The following is an 18,092-nucleotide window of genomic DNA, read 5'->3' as shown; positions in this document are numbered from 1 at the left end:
ATTAGACACGGTGCTGTTTAAAAAGAGCCAGGCTTTCATTAACGGTCAAGTTAACCGGTATTGCTAGCGAATTAGATACTAAATAAGTTCGAGCGAGTCGTTGAATGAATGATACCCAACAATGAATGAATGGATTGGATGGATCTTGAACAATGGAATGGTAAATCTCAAGGGCCACCTCATGGCATGGGGTCCCAGAACAACCCCTTGACGAGCATCTCAGGGGATGGGCATGCTAGGGTTCCACAGTGGACTTCTGACAGCTGGAGAATAATTGAACTGCGCTGAAAACCCCACCAATTTGCGCCGGGCTTGGGGGTGTTGCTGTTCTTCTCAGGTGGCTCAACACAGTGTTTGCACTGTCCTAACGACGCCGCCCCATCCCACCTCATTCGTTCATATTGGAGGTCAGTCATGGATCCATGGATCCCCAGGAGGGCAAAGAGAGGGAAAAAATCAGGGCCCCTCCACGGCTGCTGGCGCTGCTGTGACTGGTAACTAACTAGTAAAGAGTCAGGACAGAACCTGAGAGGAACCTAAAGTTAAAGGAACCTGAAGGGAAGGGAAACTTGCACGGGAAACTATTCGCCGTCCGCTGTCACCTCCCCAACCACATCCACCCGACACTTAATTAATCCCCTTCTCAATCAATCAATCAGTCCTCTCTCTTTCTTTGGTTACAACACCCCCGTCTCCCGTCTCCCGTCCGCCGTTTTCCCGTTCCAGATCATCCATCCATCTCTGAGAACGTCCCGGACATTTTGCTAACTGGGACTTGTTCCATCTTTTTTCCTCCCCGTCCCCTTTTCTACCTCTGACCTCTCTCTCTCTTAAACCTCATCATTTATCCTCCTCCTCCTTCCCCTCTCTTCCCCCGATTTTCAGTCGACCTCTTCTTCTCTTCCTTCTTCCCCCTCTCGTCTCGTCTCCCTCCCTTGATTACTCCTCCTCCGTCATCCGCAATTTGGTTCGTCCACACCCAACAGCCCTTACGTCTACGAAACCTCCATTCGACCTTTTTGCACCAACGAGAAGACGAGGCCATCACGCGAACCCAATTCCCCCTTTCGCGCGACTATTTCTTGCTCATTAGTAGTCTTTTTATTAGCTACTTCTGAGACGTCGCTGATTTCCAGGGTCATCCGCCTATCACCTTTGGCTCCCAGAAATATCAACTACAACCATTAAGTAACGCTCTTTGACGCTACTCCGCCATTGTCTGCCAAATCTTCGAATACAGGAATTTGGTTCATTCGGCCTCCTTCGTTGTGCTGGCTGTATTTTGTGCGCCTTTATCGCCACCCAGGATCTCGCAGTGCCTTCGTTTTAAGCTTCGCGCATTTGTTGCCCGAGGCCTCAATCTTGTTTTAGGCATCTCGCTACACCTGGCGGAACAAGCTTTTGTGGTCATTGACCCTGAGGCGGAACCCCCGAACCTTGTTTCACCCGACCCTTCTTGAGCACTTTATAGACGGTTTCTTCTGCGCCTGGTACCCTCAACTTTACTTAGCTACACCGCTTTCACGACCGAGACCCACGAGCCAACGATTTGATGCCGCATTTTTAACTGCTTGTTACGCATCCCCCGATACCCCCTCGCGTCTGCATTCCTGACACTGCACATTCTGTACGTGTCAGCTTGATATAAACCTTCAAGGAAAGCAGGTGAAGTCGACTGCTGGGTAAAAACAGCAGCTATTTGCCAAGCTGGATCCCATCATCACAATGTCGCAGCAACCGCACGATATGGGTTACCTTGACTATGGTACATCAACCAATCGCTCCCCGAACTCGAGACAGAACTATGCTACGGCCGGTGGTTTCGCTGGCCTCTCACTACCTCGCCAATCCCAACGCCCTTTTGACGCTCCTCTAGGCTCATCTGCTCTTTACCCTGCCGACAGGATCGGAAGTGGGTACAACCAGCGTGGTATGGAGAACATGGCTGGTATGCAGGGCTACATGCTGGATAATGGCCAAGCTTGGAACTACAACACAACCGGAGTCGCCACAGTGAACGGTGCCTTGAATGGCCCTGGACGGCAACGAAACGTGAACCGACGAGCCGCTCTTCCCCAGGTATGTAAATATGGAAAGTTTATATGACTATGTCTGATTAGAAACAGAACTGGACCGATCACAGCGCGCTTGGTATTCATGGTAACCATGGAGGTCTTCAGCCCTACCAAGGAGGCATGAACAACAACCCCATGTCAAATGGTGGTCTCCGTGTTGAGCACCCCGGATCTCACGGCTCCCCCACTGATCTTCGATCAAACACCTCAGACGCCGACCAGCTTATCCCTACAGCTATTGTTATTAAGAACATCCCTTTTGCCGTTCGAAAAGAGACTCTGGCTTCTATCATGCTTGAGATGCACCTCCCTCAGCCATATGCTTTCAACTACCACTTTGACAATGGCGTCTTCAGAGGCCTGGCTTTCGCGAATTTCCAGTCTGCCGAGGATACACGCATGGTGATTGAGGCGATGAACGGCATGGATGTCCATGGCCGTAAATTACGCGTTGAGTACAAGAAGATGCTCCCTGAGGCTGAGAGGGAGAGGATTGAACGCGAGAAGCGAGAACGACGAGGCCAACTTGAGGAGCAGCACCGTGCTCCCATGCTACACCAGCAAAGCTCTATCCAGTCACTTGGTAGTCTTTCACAGTCTCAAGCCAGGGGCCCATCGCACCTCGGCATGCTCGAGGCATCTCGTGTTCAGTCTCCGGCGCTGACCATGCCAGGCGATGTTGATTTGAACGACCCCCAGACTCTCGAGTTCTACACTGAATTGGTTATGTTCCGTCGCGACGACTCCCGAGAGGTTCTGGTCTTCCCTGCTGGTATCGCTCCTGAGCATCGACGATCCATCCACATTCTCGCACACAATATGGGCCTTGAGCACCAGTCCGTGGGCGATGGCGAATCGCGCCAGCTTACGGTGCTGAAGCGACAACAGCCGTCACCCACCGCCCACATCCACAGTCAGCCAGGCACCAACCTGGACATGCATAAGCGTGGCCTCAGCCGTGCTGCTACATTTGACTTTGCCGCTGACCGTGAGACACGAGCTGCCAGCAGCAATTACTCCCACATGATGGGTCGACAGGGTCCCACTATCGAGCTTCCCGGAAGCCCTGAAGGCAACGGCATTCCCAACAACCTTCGAGCCGCCAAGAGCTTTGCTGATCTGCGATCCTTCACCCCGAGCCCTTCGCAGGCTTCCTCCAGCTACCTCGCTCCTTCGGGAATGAACAACATGGGTGGTAGCTCGACTGCTGCTCGCTTCGGTGACTACATGGGAGGTGCCATGTCACCTTCTGGCCACCCTGGCAACTCTGGGACACCTGGACCCAAGAATGACTCTGCTCTTCTGAGCAGCCTCAACAGCCTGAACTTGGGTTATGACTCTGCCTCCATGCAGAACCAGGCGCGAAGCACTCCTGGCGCTATTGGCAGCCAGCGCCCCGGTAACAGCTCTAAGGGAGCACCCGAGCGACAGCCTCGCGGACCTGAGTGGGAGACCAATGCCGGATTTGCTGGGCGACGTGCTAACGGCCACGCCACGCGCGGTAGTGGTGGTACGTCAACTGAGACATGGAACGATTGAACACTGGCTAATTCACAATAGACTCATCCGACAACGGAGCACGCGTCGGTTCAAGCTCAACCAACGCTTCGCGATATCACTGAGTGTGATTCTTTGGCCACCCCTTGATGGGTTAGGCTTCGACGACCTGTATGTCAGGCGCCGACTACAACTGCGCGTATCATTACGGATTGACGACAATGACCACGACGCATTGAAATTTTGCATCGCATTTGCTTTTATGACTTGTAATACCGACATACCTGGGGAAGTGATGGCAGGAATTTCACTTGTCTTGTTGAACCCCATTGCATATAGTTTACGTGGGAACGGTTTTATGACTTTTGAAGATTGTGGGGGACGACAGTGGCCTAAGGAAGTGTGCGTGTGGCCGACATGATGACAGTTACCGATGAGAGAGAGCATGGGATAGGATATCTGGATACACAAATGTTTTCGACACAACTGGGCAACCAAAGATGTACAAGGTCACAGACTACAGACAGAAGCACTTGGCAGCACGCATGCACGCATAACCTGGAATACCCTCAGGACGTACGTACCCCCGACAAGACCTACGACCACTATCACCACCACCACTTGACGATTATGACGCTTTTACGACGTTACGTCTAGACAGCTATACCGGCTTCTCCTCATCAGGCTGTTCAGCGTCAGCAAATGGGAGGGGTTGCCTCGGCGACTTACAACCTACTACTATACCCACCAAATCAAATAATTTCTGTCTAGGCGCTGTTCCTGGCATGACCGCGACGATGAAGACGACACATTTGGAGACGCCCGAGTCCGGCTTTTGGACCAAGGGGCACTGAAAGGGGCCGATGGACGAGTGCGAACATGGGTGATTTTTGAGTCGAAGGCCCGGCCCCGTTGGAAGGAAAAGAAAAAAGTTACAATATCTGGTTATCTGCATTACAGTTGAATTGTCTTGGTTCATGGTTCTGTTACTGTTACAGTTTCTGTTTATCCTTTATTTTTATCTATTTTTATTTCATGTACGGATTGGACGAGAGCGGTATTATTCTGATCTCACTTGATTAATTCTTGATCTGCCTGGTCGCGGTGACTCAAGGAGAGTTAGAGATGGGTGTTGGAATGGGACGCGTGTGGGCTATTTGGCTATCGTTGACTGGAGATGTTTTGAGGAAGTTGTAAACACGAACAAGAGAACGAGCAGAGAGAGCCAAAGAGAGATGAGATATGCCTTGCGAACAAAAGTGTACTGATCAAGTGGTGATGTGATGTGTTGTGATGTGCTTTGGCTGTTGTTTGAATAGATGATTTGCTGCGTGTCTGTATTGTATTGTATTGTATGTATACCACCCAATCAATGTCTTAACCGCGCATGATGAGAGTTACTTATCAACAACGCATCATCAAGACCCACATCTTTGCACCGTCAAACTCGAGTGACTGCTCATCTTCAACTCTTACTCAACCTGTTTCGAAAAACGTTCAACTCATAACGTTTCGCCGAGCATCAACGAGACTTGATTATTAAGACATTTCTACATCACGGGCGTTGATACCTGAAACGATCTAGTCCTTTCCTCTGATAGGGCGACCGCTTTGAAACCTCATCCACCAAAAGCGACGTCATCTCCACTTTGTAAGAGAAGCATTGACTGATAGTTGACGTCGTCTGTTCATCGTATTTATATATCCTCTCTTTTTTCTTTTTTTTTCTCCTTTCATCATGGCGAGCTTCATCTCTTCATACCTACCGTTTGGAAAATCAAAGGACGAAAATATGCCGGCGCCTGAGAAGAACAGACAGTGGACCACGGGTCAGGATGGCCTTGATAAGCTTGCTTTTAGGGAGGGTGAAGTTCCCAAGCCGAAGGAGGGAGAGGTTTTGGTCAAGGTTCTTGCTGTTGGGTTGAATTATCGCGATACTGAAGGTAAGTTGTCCCTGACGTGGAATAAAGGGGGTGATACTGACTGTTGGAAGTCATCAATGGTGATTACAACCACCATGCCTCTATCCAAGACACAGACGCTCTCGTGCCTTGCTCCGATATGTGCGGCACCGTCATCCAGAGCTCATCGTCTAAACTCAAAGTCGGCGCTCGCGTCATGTCTATCTTTAACCAGACTCATCTCACAGGCCAAGTCACCGAGAAAGACATGGCCTCTGGTCTCGGTCTCCCTCTCCCCGGCGTCCTAACAGAATATCGCTGCTTCTCAGCGGATGCTCTCGTCCCAGTGCCCGATTACCTCTCCGACGAAGAAGCAGCGTGTCTCCCCATCGCAGCTGTGACCGCCTGGATGTGCATCAACGGCATGCGACCGCTCGGGCAACCTGCTGATGGTGGTAAGAAGAAGGAAACAGTTCTTCTGCAGGGCACGGGTGGTGTAGCGATTGCGGGCCTGCAGATCGCTAAGGCAGCTGGGTTGAACGTCATCATCACTTCTTCATCCGACGACAAGCTCGAGCGCGCGAAGAAGGATCTCGGCGCTGACACGGGCATTAACTATCGCACGCACTGGGAGTGGCAAGAGCCCGTAATGAAGGCGACAGAGAACCACGGCGCGGACATCATCTTCGAGACAGGCGGTGCGCGAACACTCCGCAAGTCATTCGACTCTGTAGCCTTTGGCGGGCTGATCAACTGCGTGGGCTATCTCTCCGGCAAGGAAGAGGAGCAGGACACCGGGGGCAAAGTGGGCGTGAATGTGCTGGCTCTGAGGAGGAACGTGACGCTCAAGGGGATCCTGAATGGGCCGAAAGATCGGTTTGTGGAGATGGTGGCGTTTTATGAGAAGCATTCTATTCACCCTGTTGTGAGCAAGGTGTTTGGGTTTGAGGAGGCGAATAAGGCTTTGGAGTTTTTGAGCAGTGGGCAGCATTTTGGAAAAGTAGTGGTGAGGGTTTCGAAGAAGGAATAGAGTAGAAAGTCTACACGGATCATGAGATAGAAAGATACTTGATATAAGTGAGTGTCATTTGTGCTACGTTACGTTGATATCGTGTTCATTCGTTTTTGGCTATGGTTATCATCTGGTGTAACACCAAGATAACGTAGGAGTACAGTTTTACACGGCGGCACATATAAAATCAGCAATTGTGGTTCGAGAGCTGTGTTGAGGTCTCATTATAATTATCATTGCATTGCATTACTTGGTGTCTAGAAACCCCCATGAACCTAGGAGTGAGAACCCTCCTCGTAATGTGCACACTCAGCATCTATTTCTCGTGACTTTCATGTCCATAGAAATGCTTTTGTTCTATATCGTAATTACAAAGTCTTTGGAACAACTCGCACATCAGAATCGACCAGGTCCAGCCTGTTGATCAACGGCGCAAAGATATAATCCTGAATCGGTTTAAGAACAAGAACAACACGGTTGATGCGCCATCCTAACAACGGAACCAGAGCCCCGATAAACGCATCCGTGAGGAAGTGATTCGCAGTAGCGACAATGGTAATGAGCATAGCGGTCGGCCAAAGAGGAGCGAGGATGCGCATGAATCGATGCGGAGAGAATCGACACATGCAAACTGCAAAGAAGAGCGATGTTCCAAAGTGTAAACTCGGCATCGCAGCGATAGTTAATTGGAAACGATTATTGTTCCAGACATTAGCACCCCCAGCTTTACTATGCAGAACATCAACGAAGCCATATTGCTGCGGTAGTAATCGCGGAGGCGAGCATCGCCAGAGCGTCACGATGACGAAAGCAATAGCGTTATCGACGGCGATTGTACGACGAATTCGTTGAAAGGTTGGTGATGGGAGATAAGTGTAGATGTAGATGAGGAAGAGGATGCCGATGCTGATGTGGGAGTAGTATATCTTTGCGAAGATGGGCATGAGCCACGGCTGTTGGTTCATTATGTATGACTGGAAGTATTGTTCGATATCGAGGCCAAAGAAGGATTCTAGAGTGAGGATTTGAATGGCGTGGTCTCGAGCGCGGGTGAAGATTGGTTCGTTGCCCGCGATTGCTCGGGCTGACACTGCTCGAAGGCCTTGATAGATCCTACAACCATCAGTATACACGTATAAATCAGCGTGATAAGAGAAGTACCAGTATGTCAAGTTCCAGTACCAAATCTCTATCAGGAACGGAAACGCATTGAAGAAGCGAGATAGTAGAACGAAGAACAAGTTTGGAGCTTTGCGAACTGGGTGCTCGATGTGTTGGAGGAGAGTGGGCTTCAGAGGAGGCGAGTCAACGTATCGTTGGTCTTCAACATCGTCGGGAGATTCGTTGTACGTGATTTGAGTGTCTCGCCGTCTATTGATGAGACATCCTACGGTGAATGCGAGGACGATGACTTGGAGTTGTCAGTGAGATGTAGCTTGGAGCGTGATGGTGACTTACACACTGGTTCGACCACGTTCTTTGAAGCTACAACCATGATTGAAATGAGCAAAAGGAAAAGAATACAAAGAAATAGAAGATAGTAAACACAATTATATATGATGAGGATGAATAAATACCGTGTCTATGAAAAAGAGGGTGATATAAACTGCCCATCAAGATCTATCCGGAAAAGGTAGGGAAGAAGGGCTGAAGCATTTAAGGACAAAGTGACAGACACAAGATAAAGTAAAGTCCTAGATATAAGTAGGTAGATAATAAAAGAAACAAATCTGCAGGCCAAGCAGGCATAGACAAGGTAACTAAGTTGCACGAACAAGGAAAGTTATTGGGGGGTGGTACCAAACAGGGAATAAAGCACAAGACACAAGACACAGCCAAATATTGAATGATTGCATTGCATTGTATGTCACTGCCATCGGAGAATAGGAACAGAAATACCGATGCTACTCTAATCACACCCGGCGCTTGACCATTTGGGGAACATGTCTATCTAATGTTGTATGTGCTATTCTTTTATTCTATGGCCGTCTCAAGACTTCACATGCAGCAGAATATCCCTGCTCTTACAGTAAAACAAACGTCTGATCAAGAACCCCCCTTGTCCTGTCCTCCAAACCAGTGGATACTATACTATTCTCCAAGTCCCAAAGCCTCCGCGGATGCCGTCGGACTTTATAACATCTTCAATATCGATATTACAAGCCTTGCAAGAATCTCACAGACACAACGCATTGCGGTGGCTGAGACATCATAAGCTCACCTCAGCCATCCCCATGCGGGTACAGCGCAAGTGCAATAAGCTTAACCAACACAACTGTATCTTATTCCCAGTATATTAATTAAAGACCCCCAAGCTTAATGTATCCAAACACCAATCTTGGCCGTCGAGTGACTACAGCGGCACATATCTCCCAGCGTGACGTGTTGCCAAGTGTGAATATGCATGCGATCAACACAGAGAAGGGGTTACATTGAACCCAACATGGCGATAAGTCATTGGCTCAAAGAAGGCACTGAAATTACAATTATCGTGGAGAAGACATTGCAGAAAAAAGCTTGTTTCCTTGACGTCAAGAAGATACCATCATGATTCCCAATTTAGGTCGTTGTCGAATCTTGCCCGTTCGAGATAAAAAACCCCGGCGGTTCGGTCTAGATTACCACCCCGAGATTCTCTACGCTTTCCGTGTCCGAAATCCGGAATGAGCGGAGTTTCTGGGACCGGAGCTTCACTTCCTCTGATCGGAGTCAAAGAAATGGAGTTTGGGGTTTGGAAACCTCGGTATATGGAGACTGGGAGCTTGGTATGATCTGATATGGCACGACCAAGAGGACTATAATCTCATCACCAACATGCTATTCTCCAACATATAGACATAAGGCTCACCACTATTTAACGGAGCCCATATGAATTTTAGGTGAGCATGGACTCCGTGGAGCTTGGTGTTATTTCGACCGTAGTACAAGAGTCAGGATCAGATGCATTGTAGCATCACATCGAACGATAGATCCCGCGCAGAGTCTACCCCTTTTTCTAGGGCTGATCTGATACACGTTAAAAAAAGCTTGTCTGACCTTAAAGGCTTAATTATCGGCGCCAAGTTGTCTGCCGAGAGGCGAGAGGCGAGAGCATGCAGCCTGTCATCACTATTAATATCCGTACGTTCCGGCGTCCACAAGGATCATGACTTCTATCCATCCATATACGTCTCGCTAGTCGTTCCTCGTTCTTCGCTCTCGTTCTCGTTAATCGATTATTGTTGATGTAGTGATCATACTTGTCCATGTTGCTACGTCACAGAGATTATATTGGCGAGTGCCTTGTTCATATATCTGCTTTGCCCTTGATAGGCTCTCGCTGAAACCGCCTCGATACATGATGAGATCCCGTAAGACAGGCCAAGTCAAACCTCACTCAGTTAGACATGAACCATGACAGTATCCGTATCAACTCAAACATTAAATTATCAAAACTAGACCAAAGAGGAAGAAGAATAAGACATGGTCTTCTCTCTCCGCTCCCCCATTTCGTCATTCCTCCGCCATCGCACCATCCTGTCCCTCCCCCCTTTCTCCGGGGTATCATAGCATTTCCATCCCAAATAAGAAGTGAAATGATTTGAAATGAACTAAAGTAAAAGAGAAGAAGAGAAGAAGAGAAATAAACGAGTCAAAGCACCAAAAGTAACCGATTACCCTCCAATGTACGTTAAAAGGTTTCGCACGCCCGCAACATGATCCCAAATCCAGGCTGGCAAAAAACATTACCATGACCCGAGGCCGTAAACATCTGTAACTTCCTGATAATGCACATGTATCTTATGTCTTTTTTGTCGTATTCACAAACCGTGAATGCTTCCGAAATGCTCCCTTCCCAGCGTCATGTACACCGTTGCTGTTGCAACTTCTAGCCCACGTCAAAGCTCCGCGTTTCCGCAGGCCACTCCGTTAGACAAGTCGAAAGGTTGATTGCCGAGCAGTTATCGGCTACCACATTCCTCCACAATTCTATGCTGTACACAAACAGCCCTCAATTACTCGTAGCGTCGAGGGGCACCGAACGTGTCAAGCACGTGCTCGGATGTTCGAATAATCCATTCAAGCTTCGCTCTCTCGAGGTTGGCCAGGAAAGGATCCGTGGGGAAGCCATCCTGGATGCCACCGATGAGAGGCTGGATACGTCCGATAAGGAGCTGCATGGTCTGAGTCGTACTCTTGATCACATCGCGAGCACCCTGTTGTTCCCATTCCTACGACACATTAGTTGATGCTCATTAGACATGATACAGTGTGAACTTACAAAGGCAGGAAGGTTCTCGGCAAAGGCTCGGAGAGCCATTTCGATCCATTCAACTTCCTCCTTGAGACGAGCGTTGGGCTTCAGATCCTTGGAGATTGTGGCAATAACAACAAGCAACATCAAGGGTGGAAGATTCTCGAACTTGGTAGGGGGGAAGCGACTGAGGCAACGACGGAAGATCTCTTCCTCACGTCCACTCTGGATCCACTGGATCATGGCGTCCTGATAACGGCCCTCCTGGATGGCCTGCTCAACAATTCTGATGCGCTGCATCAAGTCGTGATCAGCCTCGGGCTCTGTCTGGTTACGCTGGCTGGCGTAGGCACCAGCAAGAGCACTGACACTGGAGGCGGGAGCGACGTAATCAGAAGCCTGCTGCGACGCTTGAGGGCTGTTCACTTGCTGAGAACCACGGAGGTACTGAGGGCTACCCATATACTGCTGCGCCTGGCTGGCGGCCTGGCTAGGAGCTTGACTGGGGTGGTAGCTACCAGCGTGGCTAGCCTGTGGGTGATGCTGGTTGGAGCTGGCATAGCCGTGATGGGGCATGCTCTGACCGTGCCCAACATTTTGCGGGATCCCGGAAAGTTCATGGACAGGCTGCTGCTTGAACTTGAGGAAGTCGGCCTGGAGCGCCGCCTGAGAGGCAGACATGGTTGTAACCATTTCCGAAAGACGAGTTACATGAGAAAGGAGTTGGTCGATCTTGGCGGTGTCGGAAGCATGCTGGGCCTTCATATACTCAAACTGGTCATGGTACTGCTGGTGAAGCTCGCCTGCGACACGCTGCGACGCCTGAGTTGCAATGTTAGTGAACGTCGGGGTGAGTCGCTGGGTCAGTGTCGCAAGGACTTCCTGTTGCACGCTCGTAGCAACCGAGTTTCCAACGCGGTCGGAGATGGCCTTAATGAAATCGCCGGAGCGCAGGGATCGGTTGAGAGCGTGAGGAAGGGAGCTCTGGATCTCCTTCTGCACGGTGGAAGTAAGATGAGGTTGCAGCTTGTTGTCGAGAAGATCGGTAACTGCGGCGCCAGCCTTGTCGCCAATGGCAGGAATGACGAGCTCAGTGAACTGGTGGTGGATCAGAGCCTCCAGGACCTTCTGAGTGTTTTCGTTCAGCACCTCCGAAACCATATCAAGGAGTTTAAGCTGGTGCTGATTGAAGTTCTCGTCACGGACGCGGATGTCATCGTCAATCTTACCGTGAAGGTTCTTGAACGATGACTTGAGGGTCTCGCCGACACTCACGGTGAGACGAGACTCGAGTCCAGAAATGGCGGCATCCAAAGCCTCACTAGAGACAGCAGGTGTGGAGGCGTTGTTCGCGGTCTTGGCATCCTTATTGCCAGCGCGAGGTGCAGCGCCATTAGTAGCTGTATCACCCTGGTTGGCAGCGTTCTTCTTCTTTCTTGACTTTCGCTCAGGCTTCTCCGCCTGAGACTCCTTGGCGGATTGGACAGGCGTTTCAGCCTCCTTCGGCTCACTCTTGGCCTTGGCTGGAGTAGTCGATTCGAGTCCACGCTGGCTAGACTCGGCTTGGGCTCCTGGGGTGGGCTGGATGTTCTCCTTGTTCGCACCGCGGTTAACGACACGGACAACGGCGTCTCCATTGCTGGCTGGGGTAGATGCCTCGGCGGGCTGAGGAGCCTTGAGCTTCGAAACAGTGACGACGCCCTGGGCAACGGCATCAACACCGTCGAGGACCTTGTTGTCCTTGGACCATCCGAGCTCAGTCTGCTTGACAAGGAGGCAAGCAACACCCTTGGAGTGCATGGCGTACAGCTCAAACAGAGTGGGTTCGTCGGCATCTTGAACCATGGCAGGAGTGCCAAGAATGTCAAGACTTCGCAGAATTCCCCGGTTAGCGAACGAGTACTCACGAACACCACTAATGACAGCGGTACTATCCGGCTGGGGGATGGAAGAGTCCTGAGCAATCAGTCGCTGAATATATTCGGCCTGAGATACACTCTTGAGGTTATACTTGGGTGCGGACAAGTGCGCAAAGTAGATCGAGTTGCGCGTGGGGTGGCCAATGACAATCATGCCGGTGGCTGAGTGGTACATGACACTACAAACAGCATCCGACTCCTTGCTGTGGGGTAGGTTGAACTCCTGCACGGGCTTGCCGAGAGCAAGATCCCAAAGCTGCAGAGTGTGGTTCTGCTTCATTCCAACAATCATGTATCGCAGGGCACATCGCTTCTGGTAGGGTCGCTGCTTGTCGAGAAGAAGAACCGAAGTGGGCCAAGCCTTCTCACCTTCAGGTGTGGTGGCAAGTGTCATCAGGGGCTCCTTGACCTCGAGGTTGGTCTCAGCGGGCATGGGAGCACGCGGGTCAGAGCCCTCCTTGACAGCGGTCAGGTCTCGAACATCCCAGAACTTGACCCGACCAGACTTGTCAAGAGAGACGATAACCGAGTCGTCCTGACTAAAGGTGAAGTCCTTGCCAGCCTTACCAGTGTTAATCTTCAGGGAGCACTGCTTGGCGAGGGTTTCAGTGTCGACAACGCGGTCGTGGCCAGGCTTGAACAGGTTGTTCTGAAGAATGTATGAAGGCCAGATGAGGTTGATGGACTTGCCGCGACCGACGGCAAAGTACTCGGGGTGAATTGTCGAGGTGCGGGCACGGGTCTTGAGAACACCACCAGGGGCGTCACCCTCCTGGGAGCTCATGGGAGGCAGAGCAAAGCCATACCCCTCCATATGAGCATCTTCAATGTGATCCTTGTCACCATCACGAATCTGAACCCAGTAGACGGTGCCACTGATGCCAGTACCGATGATGGCCTCACGGTGAGCGCCGTCGTGGTCAGTAGGTGTAACAGACATGGCGACGTTGAAGATACGGTCCTTGGTGTCGGTGAAAATCTTGGCATCCTTGCCATCCTCCTGTCGAATAACACGCAGACCACCTTGCTTAGACATGCCGTAGGCCATATAGTTCTCAGTAGCGGTGTAAAGGTTTCGATCAATCTGATCAAACTCCTTCTTGAGTCGAGCAATATCCATGATAGTCTCATCGCGGAACAAGGGTCGTGGCTCGGTGCCCTCTTCCTGAAGAGTAATAGAGATCCACGGCTTCATGGGGAAGTTAAACACCTTGACAGGCGGGGTCTCCTTCTCTTCAATAACGACGATCTCGTCTTGGTCAGCGCTCTCCCAGCTGTCAGCAACACCCTGAGCGGCCTCGTCAACGATCTCGCGAACAGTCTCAGCGACATCGTGTGGGAGGGTGTCCTCAAGAAGTCCCTCATTCTCGCTGCGGTCAAGCTCAGCTTGGATAGCCTGGGCGGCAATGTGAGCACTGTCCTCGAATTCCTTCTCGGACTTGGCGTTGAGCATATCGTCAAGGTCCTCGGCGATTTCAGCCTGGGCCCGTTCGTGCTCCGCGCGCTCAAGTGCTTCCCGGGCTTCATGATCAGCCTGCTCGGCAATGTCCTCGATGGCCTCTGCGACGGTCTCCTTGGCGGTCGAATTGTAGTTGTCGAATTCGGAGGTCGGAGGAGTACCCTGCTTCACCGAAGGGTGTGACTGCAGAGACGCGGTTCGGGTTGCCTTGCGACGGATCTGGTGAGGAGAGGTGGGGAGACCAGCTCGGTCACTGCCAGCGCCGACCGAGTGGTCATGGCGGTGGGAGTGGTGGGAGTGGTGAGAATGCTGGGAAGCAGCTGGCGAGTCCTTCTTAAGAATCTGGAAAGGAAGAGCTGGTGGCGACTGAGCCATGTGGCTCTGGCTCTGACTCTGGCTATGAGGAGACGACTGAGCAAGGTTTCCCAAGAGCTGCTGGAAAAGAGCCGAGGTGTCAGTCTGATCCTGCGAAACATGATGGAAGGAATCGGATGCGTGCGACCCTGCGTAGGAATCGACCGGGCGGTGCTGCTGATTCGAGTACTGGTTGCCATGCTGCTGGGGGTACTGCTGCTGATAACTGCCAGAGTAGCGAGCAGGCTCGGCAGGAGCCAAGTCGGGAGACTGAGGCGTAAGGTTGTTGGAACGCGTGGTCTCAGTCAGAGCCGATTGCTGCTGGTCGCCCTGGCTAGGCTTGGGGCGGTTCAGCAAGTTGAGCAGATACGAGCGCGTATCGGCCGGGGGAGAACCGTTGCCAAAGGCTTGCTGAGGGTGCGGCTGCTGGGCCTGCTTGGGCTCTTCCGGCTCGTGGGCGCCGCGCATAAGGGCAGCCAAGAGACCAGTCGGGTCAGCAGAAGAAGGCGCAGGCTGGTGAATCTGAGCAGGGAGAGGGCTCTGGATGATACCTCGACCTTGCTGAGCATGCTGCTGGAATTGATTGAATTGATGGAGCTGATGGTCCGACAACTGCTGGTGCATCTGCTGAGGAGAACCAGGTTCCTGCGGCTGCTCTTGGGACTGCTGGGTCTGCTGCTGGATGTGAGCCTGGGCCCGATTGTGAGCAGCTTGACTCTGCAGCTGCGAGCCACCTGAACCGCTGAACTTGAGCAAGTTCAGCAGATTAGCGGTGCGATCCGAGTTATTGGAAGGCATGCTCATGTTGTTGACAGGCGGCGTAGGGGCCGGCGGCATGTCGAGATTGTCCATGGCGACAAGCCTAGGGTAGCGGGTGCGGTTGCGGACTCGAGAAGAGCTACCGCGTTGTTATTGTCGGTGGTTTTTTCTGAAGGTGGATGATTCAGAGACGACAAGAAAATGGCGGCCAAGGGAAGCGGAGAGCGGGACGAAAGCAGAAGCAAACGGGCCGAACAGATTCCGAGAGGACGCCAAGAGGAAGAATGAAAGGGGACGACGAGGGAGAGAAAAAGAAAGAAAAGAGATCAAGATGATAGAATGGAAATGAATAGATGCGATTCTATCTTTTAATCTTTTTCAATGATGAGATGAAGTTGAGGATGAAGATAAAAAAAAAGGTGGTTGACGTGGGTGGGAAGAAAAAACAAAAGTCGCGAAACCGATGATGATGACGGTGAAGTAAGGCAAAGCAGAGCCGAGCACCAAATCAGTGGCTGGTAGCGGTGGGCAGTAGCAGTAGCGGTAACGGCAGTGCCGCAGTGGTACGGTACCTCACTTTAAGCTGATGAGCTAAAAGCCTAGGAGAGGTGAGGTTTGTGAGGGAAAGCAACCAAGGTGATCCCAAGCAATTATCTGTGCACCTCTGCTAGTGTTTGGGGCGGCCTCAGGAAACAGCTTTGCGCAATGAGTTTGATCGATTGACGATGTAAATTGATAACCAGCTGATGGCTGCTGCTGGAGCCCAAGCCCACGTTGCCCAATGCTACAAGCAGTGCAATCCAATGCAAGGCAAAGCAAGGCAAGGTACCTAATGTTGAGGTGACGGACGGGAGGGATGTTTCCACCTCACTATTCCCCGATTGCAAGGTAACGGACAGAGCTAAAGTACCTGGAGGGAGTGAAGGAGTGACGTGGTTGACTGGGGCTGGTTGGTTGATGTTTGTGTGTTGTATTTGCCGGTACCTCAAACTGAGAGGATGATATCGGATGATGCCGTTGAATATCATCTCCCAACATTATATGGAAAAAGGCATATATTACAAAGTCTGTTCTTTTTATCGAGTATTAAAGTATACTTCTATTCTAGCATCGAATCTTAGGAGTGGCTGATGCAATGTAAAGCTCTCTCAGCTGTGATACATACAGGGCAGACAGACATGGATATGAGTGAACCAGTTCGGCAAGGTAAGGTAGCGGCCAGACTGCCAGCTGTCAAAGTCACCGCCTCTTCAAGTTCTATTGGCCAAGGCAATGAATCCAGATCTCAGAGGCATGTACATTATTGGTGACTCATAAAACAAGTAGCTAAAGTAAAGCAGCCCGAGATTCGGTTCGAGCCTGAAATAACTTGAGATCCTGGCTTTTGCATATGCAGCAGCTGCTGTCTGAGTCCCAACATTGTTGAAGAAATTCTGAGACCAGCCTTTCCTTGCTTTTCTTTTCCGAGACGACATCCTTGAGATCTTGGATGCCTCGAATTTGAATTACATAATCATGAATCTGGCAGTTCCAGAAGCGTAAATGATCCCCCAGTTTGATGATGGCCATCCAGGGACAAATTGTGGTTATTCCCACTAGGCGCTTAGGTTTTGCATCTCGGAAAATTAATCAAGACTTCCAACGAGTTGCATATCTGGATCGCGACGACTGCAGTAAACAGCAGGCGCAGATCTGACAATACCATAGACATTTCATTATTTAGAATCTGTTTAGGTTTAAAAGTCAAACAAATAATATAGTGCAGTGTCAGTATCAAATGCTACCTATCTTCAGTATTAGGTGCTCTTATACACCCTCGGAAGCGATGTGAATAACCGCCCAGCCACAAACAACTCTATCCAGGACGGGAAGGAAGAAAACAAAAACAACTCCCATCATCTACACTATTTTACCCAAAAACAACATAAAAGAGCAAAACACCATACAACTTCAAATATCTTACTGAGTCTTCACTCTAGTCCAGCCAATCCCATGATATCAATACCTAACCCAGAGCCTCAACAAGACACTAAACCCAATACAGCATCACCCCCATTCATCACCCTCCAAAACGACGTAACACCTTTAAACCGCCACCAAATCCTCCTCCCGAGTCTCCAGTCCAGCCTCAGCCTTCAACAGACCCTCCACATGCGCCCTCGCGCAATACACCACGATTAAACATCCCCGTCTCCTAGGCAATCGACGCCACATGATACCTCTGTTCATCGCATAATTATCGCCCAGCATGTTTTGTCTTCGCAGGTAGTATGCCCCCTTCACAACCACTCTTCTCTTTCAGATCACAAAAAACTAATCATGTTGCCTCAATGCAGTTGGCTTCCTCTCCTATTCATCCCGACCAACGCCTCGCCTGCTTTCATATTTCTCTTCTTTATCTGCACGTACTTCCTCAATCGACCATGCGTGTACTGCTCCATCCTCCTCCTTATTCTCTTCCTGACTTCGTGCAACTGGTCCGACCGATGCTTCTTCGACCTTGGCAGTAACTGGTTCCTCCCGCGTCCGATAACACCGGATGTAGCGTTTACTTCGCCGTCAGAGGACCTCACGTTCAACTCGACCGTCCTCGACATGGCCAACACTACGGTCGCGGCGATCGTAAAATCTGCTAGTGATGATCTAGCTGCCAGGAGAGCCGAGTGGTCGGGCTTAGGGATCGAGTGGCTTAGAAATTTACTGGGGAAGAGAGAGTGGAGGATTGACTGTATGGATATCTATATCAGGCTTTGAATAGCCTTGCGAGACCTGACCAAGGTCGATTATACGTGGCCTAATGAGATATATATTCCAGGCCATGCCAAGTATTCCAAGTTCTTGATAGACCCTATGCAAGCATCACATAATTCATCGTTACATCA

The 18,092-nt window shown here is 50.6% G+C and overlaps 5 protein-coding genes across 5 annotated transcripts; 3 read left to right on the top strand and 2 right to left on the bottom strand.

The window, feature by feature from the left end:
* Positions 1-1,725: 1,725 nt before the first annotated feature.
* Positions 1,726-3,697, top strand: FMAN_00258 (uncharacterized protein; the record flags this gene model as incomplete). Its single annotated transcript, XM_041822086.1, has 3 exons — positions 1,726-2,079; positions 2,127-3,585; positions 3,636-3,697. The coding sequence occupies 3 exons, from the start codon at positions 1,726-1,728 to the stop codon at positions 3,695-3,697; spliced, it is 1,875 nt and encodes a 624-aa protein (XP_041687802.1).
* A 1,667-nt stretch (positions 3,698-5,364) lies between these two features.
* FMAN_00257 (related to NADPH quinone oxidoreductase homolog PIG3) lies at positions 5,365-6,503 on the top strand (the record flags this gene model as incomplete). The annotated part of the gene is made up of 2 exons (XM_041822085.1): positions 5,365-5,515; positions 5,566-6,503. The coding sequence occupies 2 exons, from the start codon at positions 5,365-5,367 to the stop codon at positions 6,501-6,503; spliced, it is 1,089 nt and encodes a 362-aa protein (XP_041687801.1).
* A 350-nt stretch (positions 6,504-6,853) lies between these two features.
* On the bottom strand, positions 6,854-7,980 carry FMAN_00256 (uncharacterized protein; the record flags this gene model as incomplete). The annotated part of the gene is made up of 3 exons (XM_041822084.1): positions 6,854-7,598; positions 7,668-7,896; positions 7,944-7,980. The coding sequence occupies 3 exons, from the start codon at positions 7,978-7,980 to the stop codon at positions 6,854-6,856; spliced, it is 1,011 nt and encodes a 336-aa protein (XP_041687800.1).
* A 2,500-nt stretch (positions 7,981-10,480) lies between these two features.
* On the bottom strand, positions 10,481-15,303 carry FMAN_00255 (uncharacterized protein; the record flags this gene model as incomplete). Its single annotated transcript, XM_041822083.1, has 2 exons — positions 10,481-10,696; positions 10,747-15,303. The coding sequence occupies 2 exons, from the start codon at positions 15,301-15,303 to the stop codon at positions 10,481-10,483; spliced, it is 4,773 nt and encodes a 1,590-aa protein (XP_041687799.1).
* A 2,226-nt stretch (positions 15,304-17,529) lies between these two features.
* FMAN_00254 (uncharacterized protein) lies at positions 17,530-17,964 on the top strand (the record flags this gene model as incomplete). Its single annotated transcript, XM_041822082.1, has 1 exon — positions 17,530-17,964. One exon carries the CDS (start codon positions 17,530-17,532, stop codon positions 17,962-17,964), a length of 435 nt encoding a protein of 144 aa, XP_041687798.1.
* Positions 17,965-18,092: the final 128 nt, after the last annotated feature.

This window comes from Fusarium mangiferae (assembly GCF_900044065.1).
Source record: "Fusarium mangiferae strain MRC7560 genome assembly, contig: FMAN_scaffold013, whole genome shotgun sequence".
Lineage (NCBI taxonomy): Eukaryota > Fungi > Ascomycota > Sordariomycetes > Hypocreales > Nectriaceae > Fusarium > Fusarium mangiferae.
Note: the sequence above shows the minus strand (reverse complement) of the source record. Positions and strands in the feature narration are given on the sequence as shown.